Below are 13,991 nucleotides of genomic sequence, written 5' to 3' on the forward strand. Positions count from 1 at the left end.
AGGCTAATCACCGTTGATTCCCAAACTTCCACTTTCAAGATTTTATTAACCACTACACATGGCGACTCAACAATCTCTCTTCTAGTTAAATAAAATGTATATAATTCTCCCAATTGGACACTCAAACTCCAAAAGAAAGTATAGCCTCAAAATTTAAATTCCTGTGTGACCTCAAGTCACAATTAATTCTCTAAGATAGTCTCCACAATAAATGCCAACTATCACTCCAATTGGTAACCCACTTCAACTGTACACTTCGATCAACTCACTAAGAACTCGAAGTTAAAATCTATTGAATTTAATACTATCACATCTAATCCATTTCAGTACTCACCAAAGCCACTTCTCTCAAGCCAAAAAGAGACTAGGATTTGTACTCTCCGAAATCCATACACTCTCACCACCACTATAAATGGATCTCATGTACCCTTAGCTAAGATCAATAATCATTCTAACGTATAAGTGATCCATCACTTCCATTTCCAACATCCGTACCTTATCCTCAAAATAAACAAAATTTCATTTCCCAAAACCTGCATCATCTATTATCCTCAACTCGGTATGAATCAATCCTAAAACTTGTCACTATAACCTCGAGCTATAACAATTATTGCCAACCCACATTCCATTGAGTAACATGCTTCGACTGAACGCTCCAATCGATTTACCACTATCATGTGTCAATCTCATACGTCCTTAGCCGAAACCAATAGTCATTCCAACGTACAAGTAATCCATTACTACTATTTCTATCATCTGGACTTATATCCGCAAATCAACATGAATCATTCCTATATCTGCTTAACTTATACCCTTAATATAAGCAAATAGTTAACGCTTAAAACTTTGTACAGAAAATGACCTTAAACCTGCTAATAATCCGTTCCCAAAAGTCTCTAGAACATAAGGTCTCAACTTCAATCGAATTCAATACCAACAATTAAGCTATTGCTTCCAAAACCTCAATGGGTCCATATCTTCCGAACCGACAAAAATCATTTCCTAAAATCGGTTACCACAACCTCGAGTTAACAATAGTCATTTTCTGAACTAAGTCAATATCTACAATCCTCAAAGAAGTATATGAGCTATATCATTACCTTCCATTCTCAAAGAAATGTACCCCAGAAAAATTTCATATTATTAACTAAACTCTGATCAACCCCATTTTAATGGTTGCAAACTAATCACTCTCCAGAGTGGATCAAGCTAACACCCCAAGTCTGTAAAATTAAGAAGTCAACTCTTATTATAAATTGGTCCTTCAACTCTGTAATTCTAAAACCTTAAATCAAATAAGAATAATTTCTAAAATTTCTAAGATCAATGAGCTTACACCCCATAATAGGACAATCGGCTCCCAAAACTTTTAAAATCTAATACATTAACGGATAATAAATCATTTTCTGAAATTCTCGAGATTGATAGCTTTAATCCAAAACATTCACCTTAAAACTTGTAAATTTTAAAACCCCAATTGCCACCAAAATGTTCATCCGAATCAGCGAAATTTAAAACTTGAAATTTAATTATTTCCCCCAAAGCTTGTCGAACCTAAAACCTTAATTACCAAAATCTTATTTCCTAAAATCTATAAGGCCTCAAACCTTAGATAAAATTATCTTAAACCAATCCTTAAAGTTCGTTGAACCTACACTCTCCTATTCTATAGCTTCATTACATAAATTCTACAAAACCTAAGACCTCAACCATCTTAAGCGACTTAAAGCTAACTCCCCTCCTTAGTTGCAACTTACATTCCTACTCCCAAGAAATTGCCTAATCCATGTCGTTCCCTTCTAGCCACAATATTATGAAAGTAACCCACCTTTATAAAATTCAACCCTACTTCACTAAGAATTTTTTTTTTTTTTTTTTTTTCAACGACATTCTCAATAGTACCGTCCTCCTGCCATAGCACAATCCTCAATCCCACTTTAACTCCAGACAAAACAAAACAAAACAACTTAAAACAAAATAAACAAAACAAATAAACAACATACTTGCAATTCAAATAAAATCAAATCAAGTTAAAGAAAAACAAATAAAACCATCATAAAACCAAAAACCAAAACCAACATCACACAGCAAAAAACAAAAGAAACCAGCATGCAAAAACATAACCAAATAAATAAAAACAAGCAAACAAGCTCAAACAGATAAACAAATAAAACAAATCAAATAACAACTTTACTTAACATAATTTTAAAACACAAACTTTAAAAAGCATTCTGGTACTGCCTACGGGACATGTGGTTTTACCCAGAGCCAAACCGCTCTGATACCACCTATGACGCCCCCAATTCCCCAAGCCCGAATACGGGAAAATCGAGACGTCCGGATGGTGACAACTCGGGTCACCATCCCATCGACGGGTGCCAAGTGTGTGCAAAGGCAACAAGTGTGCACAAGAAAAACGCAGCGGATAACGAAAGTCATATAACTAAGTACCAGAATTTTTTTCTTAACATAATACAGGCTGTTTAAAACATACATAAATAAAATATTACAAAAACCACAAATACAGTTTTAAACAAATATAAAACATATCATCAGCAACCCGGCGGAGCCGCATCCTCGGGCTCAGCCTCCTCCTCCTCATCCTCATCACCTGCACCAAAAGCTACGGAACCACAAATGGTTCCGCAGGTAAGTAAACCCAAACGCTACCAGATAAAAACACATAAGACTCAAACAATATGCATGAAACATGCCCAATGCACAAAGCCCATAAAACATAATTTTTTCCACACACGCCAAAAATCCCATTTGGCCCAAAAACATATCCTTTCCGAAAAACACGCCAAAAGTCACATTTGGCCGCCAAAAGTCCATTTGGCCCAATATCTCGCCAGAAGTCCATCTGGCCCAATATCTCGCCAGAAGTCCATCTGGCCCACGCCAAAAGTCCCATTTGGCCTCACAAACCATTATCCAATTTTAACCGTATGCACCATGACCTCCCCTAGGGGTCATCCGCACACCCTGGCTCCAGTGCCACACCGCAGAGTACCACTACGCATGTGACACCTAACGAGCGATGCCCAGTTCCGCGCCCCGCGCGTTTGTAGCCAAGCATCCACTAGCCCTCGCCAGCGAAGGGCCACGGAGTCGGTGAGTAGGGCGATGCCCGGTTCCGCGCCCGGCGCGTTCGTAGCCAAGCATCCCCTAGCCCCGCTCCCGTCATCGCTCTCGACAACTCAGGGGACATCACCCAGTTTATTCCGCTCCTGAGTGACCAGAGGAGCTCCACCGAGATAATAACCCATCCCGGCTTGGGCTCGTGATATACACGCACCCGCAATACACTTACGCCAATACACAGGCTTTTCACATAAATCCACAAACACGCGTGCATGCACCATGTAATGCCATAACAATGCATAATAAAATAATCCAACAACATAAAACAAATAAACAGGCAACTCCGTCCTCCATTCATCCGACCCCCGAAACTCCTCGGACTCAGTCCGGAATCAACAACCAACAACAATAAATAAATTGAATGAGCGATATATATTTAAATCTGAAAATAGGATTTGGAAAATACTTACAGCGCTATATGGTATTTTTAAAAAGCTTGCGGCGTTGCACACGGCGGAAGAAAAGCAACGTAACAGTGTATTTTACACTGTGTCCGTGGGTAATAAATTACCCACTTTTGAACGGGGACAAACTAGAGCTTAGGATTGATAGGGAATGGTCTAGGGATGATTGTGAAGCTATTGGAAGTGGTGGTTGGCCGTGGGTGGCGGCGAAAACGCCGGAAATAGGCCGGAAAACTCAAATCGGAAAGCAAGCTCGTAGGAGCTGTTCCGGTGGTCGTTGGAGGCCGAAAATAGGTGGGTTATGACGGCAAGGAGTCGGTGATGAAGTGGTGAAGAAATGGTGGCCGGAGGTGGAGCGATGGCGGCGAATCGAGCCAAAAACCGTGGGGCTTCAAATGGCTTTTCCGGCCAAACGGCCGGCCGGATGGGGGAGATATTTGGTGGGAAGGTGCGCCGGAGGGAGGGGGTTCGAACAAGACTGGCGGCGAGCCAAACGGTGGCCGGACGGCGGCGGTCTGGGCTGAAGAAGATTCCGGCGACAGGAGTGAAAACAGAGCAAGTGCAGCAACTTCCGGCGGCTCTCGAAAGCTAACGGCTGGTCCGATGGCTCTAAAAATTGGTGGGGATGATCTATGGTGGAAGGGGAAGAGAATAGTGGTGACGGCGCACCAAACGGTGGCCGGACGGCGGAGAACCGGCCGGTCAAAGTGGAGGCAACGGGAATGAGAAAAAGAGGGAGGACGCACGGGGAGAGGGAAACCGGAAAGGAAAAGAGAAAGAAAAAGAAGAAAAGAAGAAAAGAAGAAAAAGAAAAAGGAAAAAGGGAAAAGAAAAAGAGAAAAGAAAAGAAATGAGGTCCAGTCCTCACTCCGGAAACCAAAACTGATCCGCCGAAAACGATTTTAAAAACCGTAAAACGACTAAATAAAATAAACACCACATCAAATAAATTAAAAACCAATTTAAAACACATTAATTTAAAATAAATAAACTAATATATTAATTAAATTAAAAACAACCCTTCAGTGAAAATACACGCAAAAGCGGGTCATCACATCCCTATCTTCACATAACTCTCTAGGTGAGGCAAATCAAAGGTGACAAGCTGCAGAGGTTCTTCTTCCTATTTCAATGCATCCCATTGTTTTTGTTTCAGTCATCAATAATTGGGGTGGTGGTGGAAGGATCACGCTCGCCACTTCTTCTAACTCGACTACACTTACCTCTTTTTCTCCTTGTTTGAGCTCCTATACGTAGAACTCTCGAGATAGGACTTGGTTGCCATGTACTTCCCTAACTCCTATTTTTGTTAGAAACTTTATTTTCAGGTGATGGGTTGAGGTGATTGCTTTTAATGAATTCAGTGTGGGCTGACCAATAATTTCATTGTATGCTGACCGAGTCCTTACTACCAAGAACTCTTTCATGGTGGTGGTGACGTGGGTATTCGTCCCTACAGATCCTGGCAATGCAATGGACCCCATGGGTTGGATAGTGTCCCCAGTGAACCCTTTTAATGTAGTTGGTGCAGGTCACAGCTGATCTACATTAATCCCCACCTTGCTGAATGCATCCTAAATTAGGATGTTCGCCAAACTTGCATTATCAATCAATGTCCTTCTCGTGGTGTAATTTTCCACCAACATCGTCACTACTAAAGCATCATCATGTGGGTAGACAACTTTTTGTCAATCTCATCCCCGAAGGATATGGTGGGGGATACCTACACTTGAGGTTGTTTGACAGTTTTCTCTACATTGTAAATTTCCTCGTACCTCGCCCACCTTGCATACACCTTCCTCCCCAAGGAGGTTGGGCTACCTCTAGCGTATCCTTTGGTGATTGTATGTATCTCCTCGGAGGGAGGGTTTCTTCGTCCCACATTTGCCCTTGGTCGCCGGTCTTGAGGTTCTTGTGACATCATTCCTCTCTTTGGGGAGCCCCGTCGTTTGGGACTTTCACTTGCCGAGTATATTCTCGGGCTTTCGGTCATTTGCCCATCGTGGGGAAGTGGCATTCTGGGCCACTAGTTGCTCTGACTCACCACTATCTCTCATATCTTCAATCTTTCATTTTAGGTTGTGGAAATCCTTCGTTCTATGCCCATTTATTTTATGGTACGTATAGTACTTCCCTTTTTGTTGCCTATTATCATCATCTTGCCTTGCTTCCTTTTTTTTGTCTTGATTGTGCACACTAGAATGGTGTACATAATTGCCATTATGTCTTCTTACATTACCATCACACCTTGATTCATGCTGATCCCTTCTGGCCTTTTGTCCCCCATCACAATCTTTCTTCAGACTTTCCCTCGACCTGGGATTCAAAATGATAAGCGTATCCTCAGTGTTGACAAAGTCGTTGGCCATATTCATAAATTCTTGTAACGTGGAGGGGGTCTTCCTTGCCAATTCGGCCATGAAAGAACTCATTGGCCATATTCCCCTCGAGCAATGTGGCCATCATAATCTTCTCATCCTGGTTATCAGCTGTCATTCTCTCCTTATTTAAACATGTAAGGTATGCTTTTAGACTTTCATCTTCTCTCTGCTTCATAGTCAATAAGTATGCGACTAGACTTTTAAGCCTTTTGCTTGCCATGAATTGGGTCAAAAACTGTCGGCCTAATTCATCAAATTTGTCTATGGATCTCGGCTCTTGAACCATCCTCGCGCTATTCCACTCAAAGTCAAAGGGAAAGCCTGACATGAGATTTCCTTAGGAAACCCGTGGAGTGTCATATGGGCTTTAAAAGTCTCTAGATGCTCCATAGGATCTTTTGAGCCGTCATATAAGTCTATAGAGGGAACTTTGAACTTCGGAGGCAATGACACTGCCATAATCTCCACGCCAAATGGTAGATTTGTGTTGGACAACAACTTATTGATTGAGGAAATGTCCCTATCTTCTTGGCCATTCCTCATACTTGTCTATTAAGCTCTGCAATTGTGATGCATTTTTTTCATTTCTTTATTTTCTGGGGGGTTTCCCTGCTCCCACATTATGTGCCTCCATATCCACTCTTTCCCCTTAATCCTCTCTCGGCTGGCCTTTTTTCATCTTAAGAAATTCATTCTCCTTTCATGATGCATCCAACTCAGCGGTGAGTTTCCTCACTACCTCCTTCATTTATGCAAGTCTTCTCTCCATGTTTCTTGACGATGCTTCTTGATCTCTAGTTGCTTGTGATCAAGTTGTAGTGTGCATGTGAAAATGCTGGTTGTAGGATAAAGCTGATCCCATAGACAACGCTAACTGTTATGGACGTATTTCACCGTCACCTACGTTTGACCACATGCAACTAAAGAATAAGATGGCTTGGGGGTTAGTGGGAACGTTTCCGATGCCCAAGTCAGTGATCTCAGTGAATCCACTCTCTTCAATACCAATTAATTAGATAGCCCCTACATACTTGGGCCCTCCATAGATATAAGGCTTGTAACAAATCTGTTGTTCGTGTGATAGCTGACTTATATACTATTTGATATTCAAACTTGTGGAGAAGGGGTTCATTTGATATTTAAGTCAAATGATAACCGTTCTTGTCTAGTATGATCTTTAGATGGTTATTTGTCAATATTGGAGATGGACTAGTCCTCCGAAATTAGTCAGAGATCTCCTAGGCCAAGGCCTGAATAACAGCCCGGGTTTATTTGGGCCTCTGATCAAGATGTTTTGTCATCTCCATGTACAATCATTAAAGACATGAGATTCATGAGGTTCAACAGCCCCTTGAGAACAATAACTACGTAATTTAGATGCCAAGAAATCATGATCTAGAACACCAGGTTTTTTAAGTTTGTCATCTAATTAATGCAATAAGTACGCCATCTCACAACTTCTGGATAAAAATAAAAAACTTGAGAGGTAAAACCGAGTTCCAAATAAATTTTAATGAAGTGAAACTATATATTATATTAATTGGTTGTAATTAAAATAAGATTTTAAATAGTTGTATTATTGATCTTTTGGATGCCAGTATTGATCCTTGACTCTATCATTGGTAGGCTAAGGGCATGTCCATATTATTTGTGAAGAGCATGAGACTGTAATGCTTACCTAGAATTAAGGTAAATACTCAGTCCGTGCTTCTCATCTTAATTAGTTGATAATTAGTAACTCTATTCTAAGTCCTGATTACCACACACTATTTACATGATATAATTTGATTTGTAAGATAAAAATTTTAAAATTTATCTTTCAAATTAAATTATGCTACGTAGATGGTGTACTGTGGTGTAGATCAGATTTAAAATAGAGTTACTCACATATAATTGGAGGAAATTAGTTAACAATAGTGTAATATCTACACACGACTCAACAAATTATATATGCTTATCAAAGATGTGAAAAATGTCATTTTGGAATAGATACCCGTTACAACTTCATCCTCTCACATAATGATATCGATAATGCCATATTATTATCAAATACGGGTTATTAGGTAAGAGTTTTAATAATTTGGCAGGATGTGCTGGGATCGATCAAAGTGTCATGACCTCATTAGTACTCCAAAACTACTTAAAACTAGTCTCAAAGATAACATTTTTATAACTAATTCTTCCCTTAAATCAGAATATCCAATTCACTAATTATTGGAATTTAGGTATAGACACTTTTTTTTTTTTTTTTTTGGGGAATAGAAAATCCATCTTTTTTTTTTTAGCCTAATAACAAATTTTATCTAATTGGGAGAGAGATGTGCAGGGACTCATCTTGTTGTCAAATAATAAATTAAGGGCGTGAAACATAGCGTGGATTAATACTTTGAGCGTTTCCTTCGGCCTTAATGGATAAGTTGTTTTTCAATAAAACAAGATTTTAGATCGAGGACACAAATATTTTCATTTTACGGAAGAGGACCTTTTCATGAAACTATAAATGCCAGTAACTCTTTGACATGAGCTTGCCATCCACAACCAAAAGTAGGACTTTTTACTTGTTTATATATTGATCTGTCTGATTGCTCTGAGTTACATTAGTTGCTTGAATTTTGGAAGAAAAATGACCATCCTCGTTGAGAAGCCTGTGCTTGGTATACCATTTTTGATTTTATTTTCTTTTCCATGCCTTTTTTTTTTGGGATGATGAATTGAGTCTCTATTATTGCATTTGTTTTGATGTTTTATTTGTTAATTTATTTTTTCGATTGAGTGTCACCAGCACTGGAGCCCAAAGATGTGTCAAACAAAGACGATTCTGAGAAAGAAATGGTAGCAAAGAATGGATTCTTCGCACCAGAAATCAATTCATTCGGAAACTCATTCAGGTGTCCTACAAATTTCACTATTTAGCTTTCAACTCTTGTTTGGTGATGTATTAAGGGTAACACTGATCCATGATCAAAATTCTGAGCAGGGACTATAATGCAGAAAGTGCAAGGCAAAGCACGGTCGAGGAGTTCTACAGGTTGCAGCACATTAACCAAACATATAATTTTGTAAGCAAACTCATGTGCTTCCGGCACCCCAGCCTCCTACAGTATTTGTTGTTGCTTGTATAAAAATTTCAAACATCGTTAAATTAGTAATAAATATTGTAGATTTGGACCAAGTTTTTGAATTTATCTCTCTTTCATTTGAAACCCTTAAGTTCAGAGGATCTTTTTAATATTGTTGAGCTACTTGTCTAAAAAAGATATTACAATGTGCATGGAATTAGGTTAATTTTGGTGCAAAATGAATGTTGTAGGTGAAGAGGATGAGAGCAGAGTATGCTAAGCTGAATAGAATGGAAATGGGGATATGGGAATGTTGTGAGCTCCTCAACGAGGTGGTGGATGATAGTGATCCTGACTTGGACGAACCACAAATTATGCACTTGTTACAAACGGCTGAAGCAATTAGAAAAGATTATCCCGATGAAGATTGGCTGCATCTCACTGCCTTAATTCATGGTAATTTATAATATGTTCCCAATCCCAGTTTCTTGATGCTATCCAAAGCTGAAATGAGATACAAAATAAGATTGTCTTACTAATTGGTTTCAGACCTTGGAAAAGTTCTTCTCCTTCCTCAATTTGGAGGACTTCCTCAATGGGCTGTTGTGGGTAAGCATTCTGTCATAACCCTAGAAATTAGTTTGTTTTTAATCTCTCTCTCTCTCTCTCTCTCTGATCTCTTGAGTGGGTTAATTTTAATATTGCAGGGGATACATTCCCTCTTGGATGTGCTTTTGACGATTCAATTGTCCACAACAAGGTCTGTTTCTTTTTTGCTAAGTTAACCATGAGCTTAATTTAAACAACTTGGTTGTTATCTTATTGATCAACCAATCGAGACAAATATGTTTCGTTTGTTATTATTGCATGTAGTATTTCAAGGAAAATCCAGATTACAACAACCCAGCTTACAATACCAAATACGGAATTTACTCTCAAGGATGTGGACTGGACAATGTAATGATATCATGGGGGCATGATGACTACATGTACTTGGTATATATCTATATTAATTCTCCATCACCTTCCAATTAATAATTATTAATATAAAATTTATCAGTATTTGTGTGAGCAATCATTTTACTCATAAGTAAGTGCTGTTGCTGCTGGTTGATTAATGTCAATTACATCTCTCTCTCTCTCTCTCTCTCTCTCTCTCTCTCTCTCTCTATATATATATATATATATATGTGCAGGTGGCTAAACAGAATGGGACAACTCTACCTCCAGCCGCATTGTTCATTATTCGATTCCACTCATTTTACCGTAAGCATTATTTTTCAAATAAGTATACAATCTAATCATGATATAAATGATAATCGAGGATCATTTAACGCATAAATAGATGATGTGATTCAACATGAATGAAGTTTTTGCTTCGAAAATGATATGATATATATATATATATATGATGATGATCTAGATCTTTTAAGTATTAATTAAATGATGTATCTGGGCGACAGTCAATCTATATGTTGATTTCAATGATCTCTATATATATGGCATTTCAGCTTTACATACGGCGGGAGCGTATAAGCACCTACTCAACGATGAGGATGCCAAGAGTCTAAACTGGCTTCATATATTCAAGTAATTAAGCTATTGTTTGTATTTCTTCCACCTCAAAATTTCTTTTCCCTATTAATGTTTGATTTATATTAAAGGAACTTAACATGTTTTTTAATATATATACACGATCATGAACAGCAAATACGACCTCTACAGTAAGAGCAAAGATAAGATTGATATTGAGAAAGTAAAGCCATATTACATGTCCCTCATTGAAAAGGTTAGATGATCAATTTCATTTCTTATAAATACGACCTTTAATTATATATCTAGCCATTTTAACTTCAGTTTTGCCTGCCTTTCTAAATTGGGATGATTTTTTTGCAGTATTTTCCGGCAAAACTCAAGTGGTGAACTTGGATATATTCAGCATGCTGGATTCTAGAAATGGCAATGGTGGCCGCCGCCGATATATATATATATATATATATATTTATGTGTGTGTAATATATATATTATGTTTATATACACACGCTACATTAATTTGTAGTTCTTTGATGTGTATGCACATAAATAAAGGATACTATGGGAGGATCATGTCCTCTTTTCAGTTTGTTTGAAAAGATATTTACTACAATTATAATATGTTTTTTCTATTACTGTAATGCACGCGTTGCTCTGTAACCAAAAAGAAATGTACAAGTAAATCATTTCTGTTTGCTCCAAATTCCAATTTGCTTTCATCATTTACCTTTTATATAGCTAAATACTGCTCAATGGCTGACTTTCTTTAAATTTGCACCATTCAAAAGGTAAAATGTGTACGTTCAAAAAAATAAAATTATGTAACATAGGATGGGCGGATGATATCTCAGTGCTAAGATATCTTAAGTGTGGTTTAAATAGTGAAATGAGATAGTTTTAGATGAAAGATGAAAGTTGAATAAAATATTGTTAAAATATTATTTTTTAATATTATTATTATTTTAAGATTTGAAAAAGTTAAATAGTTTATTATATTTCGTGTGGAAATTTAGAAAAGCTATAATGATGAGGTAAGATGAAATACTTTTATTATTCAAACGGGGCAATAAGTTAAAACTTAAGAGAAAGAAACTTGAGCCCTTGCAACTATCGATTCCAAATAGTGAGTCTTGAGTTGTCTTGACATTGGAGTTGATAAGGGCTTCTAGATTGTACCAACTCGTGACATTTATTGTTACACATAGGTTATAATTATTAGTGGTGGTAACATGTAACACAACCCATGAATCCAACACGAATACGATACAAAATTAGTGAGTTTGTATTTGATATAAATAAATTTGGGTCAAAACGGGTTAATCATTAAGACACAACTAATAAACAAGTCAATAATGGGTCAACCTGCTTAACCCAAAATCAACCCGTAATAACCTGTTTAGATTGTATTTCAAAATTTACAATTTTATTATTATAGGTTGTAATATTGGTCTTTTTCAATATGCTTATGTTTTATTATTGAGATTATAATTTTAGATCTATGCTCATATTTGTTATTGTTGGGTTTATAATTTTAGTTTTCTTATAAGTTAAAATCAAAAAAATATTAATATGTTAGTAAGTCTTATTGTTTTGGTTGAGGCAAGTTTTGTAACCACCATCTTCGAACACTGCCAAGCTTCTACCAAAGGAATAAAAGGGGTGGTCGGGTGTGTCTGTGCACCTTTAAAGCCAAAGTTAGAAAAATAATCTTACTGGAAGAAAAGAGAAATGGAGTTAAGAGTTTGATTTGAGTGATTAACCCCTTTCCCTTACCAGTTTTCTCTTATTTATACCTCTGCCTCTAGAGAGGTCTCTGTCTTCTCTGTCTTTATAATGATCACCCCTTGTTTTGGACGGCATGGTGTCGTATTTATTGTGGTCTTTCCTATTAGGGACAAGACCTTAACCTAGTGTGGGCCATTCAACATTGCATTTAATGCGGCTAATCTTGTCGGGGATAGGATCCCGACCAGCCTTGGGTTTCCATTCTTCCTTTCATTTTCTAACCCACCAAGTCACGGGCCTTTAGATTCGGCGAAGTGGGTTGGGCCTAGCCCTGTTGGGTACAAAAACTCCCTTCCATTTTTTTAGATATTGTGGATATAAATAAATATAGATTTTGACATTTATTTAAAATTATGTTAATTAGGTCAAATGAGTTATGCGTGTCAATTCAACCTATTTACTTAAAAAGGGTTAAAATTGGTGCAAATGCATCATGTCGTGTTGACTCATTTCTAATTAGTTATTAAACAGATCAAAGTATGTGAGATCGTGTCACTTGCTATTTAAATGAGTCGTATTAGGATTTGACGGTTTGATTGACCAGTTTAGCTTTCGTGTTTGGGTTGACCCGTATAGTTGAATATTAATGACTTAACACGATACAAACATGACCTGCTAACACGAATTGTCACCCCTAGTTATTGTTATACATAATTATGTTTCTTAAACAGTATTAAATTTAGGGGTGCTACCCACACCTTTTAGGTAGGCAGTTAGGGGCCCTGCTACCTTATGGGTGGGGGGTGATTTGGGCCCCTGGGCCCTAGCCCTAGCCCCTGTGGGCAGATGCCCCCGCCTTGATGCCGGGTAGCAGTTCACTCACCCAAGGGACTCAATGGTCCAATTTTGGTCTAAAATCTATTTTCATTTAATTTGAAATACAAAATTAAATGTGTAAAATTAAATTTTAGTTCTAAATATAAGTAAATCTAATGATTCTGACTTATTACAAAGTGTTATAAACTATTACACATTAATCTAAAACTATTATAAATTAATAAAAAAATTAAAAAAATAGCTTGAATGAATAACAATGTTGCAACAATTGAAACTTGGGTTTGATTAAAGATGGGTGGCTTTGGTATTGTCTTGTATTAATTATATATCTTATAAGGTACTAATTAATGGGGTGCCTACTTCATTTGATGCTTCATGAGGTTTGTGACATGGAGACTCGTTTTTGCCTTGCTTGTTTGTTTTATGTGAGGGGTTGTCTTCCCTTCTAAAATCTAATGAGAGACAAAATTTGATAAAAGGTGTCAAAGTCTGCCTTCAAGCTCCTGCTGTTACTCCTTTTTTTTTTTTTTTTGCAGATGATAGTCTTTTATTCTGTTAGGCGACTCATTCTCAAAGTGAAAGTTTGAAGTAGCTGTTACATACTAAGCTTTTGATTAGTCCTAATGTTGATGAAGAGGAAATTGCATCAATTATGGCCATTTGGAATGTGCATTTTCTTCAACATCATGACCGTTACTTGGGTTTTCATTCTTTGGTTGGTCATTCCAAATGTGCTACTTTTGAAAAGTTAAAAGATAGAGTCTGGTAGAAGCTACAAGGTTGGAAGGAATAGTTGTTATCATTGGCTAAGCATGAAGTTTTTATTAAAGCAATTGTACAATAATTGCCAACCTATACTATGAGTTATTTCTTATTCCCTAAATTATTTTGTAAGGACTTAGAAGGGT

General features: G+C 37.4%; 1 protein-coding gene across 2 annotated transcripts; it reads left to right on the forward strand.

Moving 5' to 3' along the window:
- Positions 1-8,439: 8,439 nt before the first annotated feature.
- LOC122307951 (inositol oxygenase 4-like) lies at positions 8,440-11,216 on the forward strand. Of its 2 annotated transcripts, XM_043121084.1 has the most exons (11): positions 8,440-8,583; positions 8,712-8,817; positions 8,907-8,988; positions 9,240-9,444; positions 9,538-9,597; positions 9,696-9,748; positions 9,862-9,984; positions 10,185-10,254; positions 10,500-10,578; positions 10,696-10,777; positions 10,885-11,216. In XM_043121084.1, exons 1-11 carry the CDS (start codon positions 8,553-8,555, stop codon positions 10,909-10,911), a joined length of 918 nt encoding a protein of 305 aa, XP_042977018.1. In that variant the 5' UTR covers positions 8,440-8,552; the 3' UTR covers positions 10,912-11,216. The 2 variants fall into 2 exon arrangements, with proteins under 2 accessions (XP_042977018.1, XP_042977019.1); XM_043121085.1 differs by lacking the exon at positions 9,862-9,984.
- The last annotated feature ends 2,775 nt before the right edge of the window (positions 11,217-13,991 follow it).

Source organism: Carya illinoinensis, chromosome 4 (assembly GCF_018687715.1).
Source record: "Carya illinoinensis cultivar Pawnee chromosome 4, C.illinoinensisPawnee_v1, whole genome shotgun sequence".
Lineage (NCBI taxonomy): Eukaryota > Viridiplantae > Streptophyta > Magnoliopsida > Fagales > Juglandaceae > Carya > Carya illinoinensis.

Bases quoted from the DNA above. Each gene is read 5' to 3' on its own strand.
- LOC122307951 (XM_043121084.1), top strand. From the start codon at position 8,553: ATGACCATCCTCGTTGAGAAGCCTGTGCTTG. The intron at 9,598-9,695 runs GTAAGCATTCTG...TTAATATTGCAG, and splicing joins TCCTCAATGGGCTGTTGTGG to GGGATACATTCCCTCTTGGA. The intron at 10,255-10,499 runs GTAAGCATTATT...ATGGCATTTCAG, and splicing joins TCGATTCCACTCATTTTACC to CTTTACATACGGCGGGAGCG.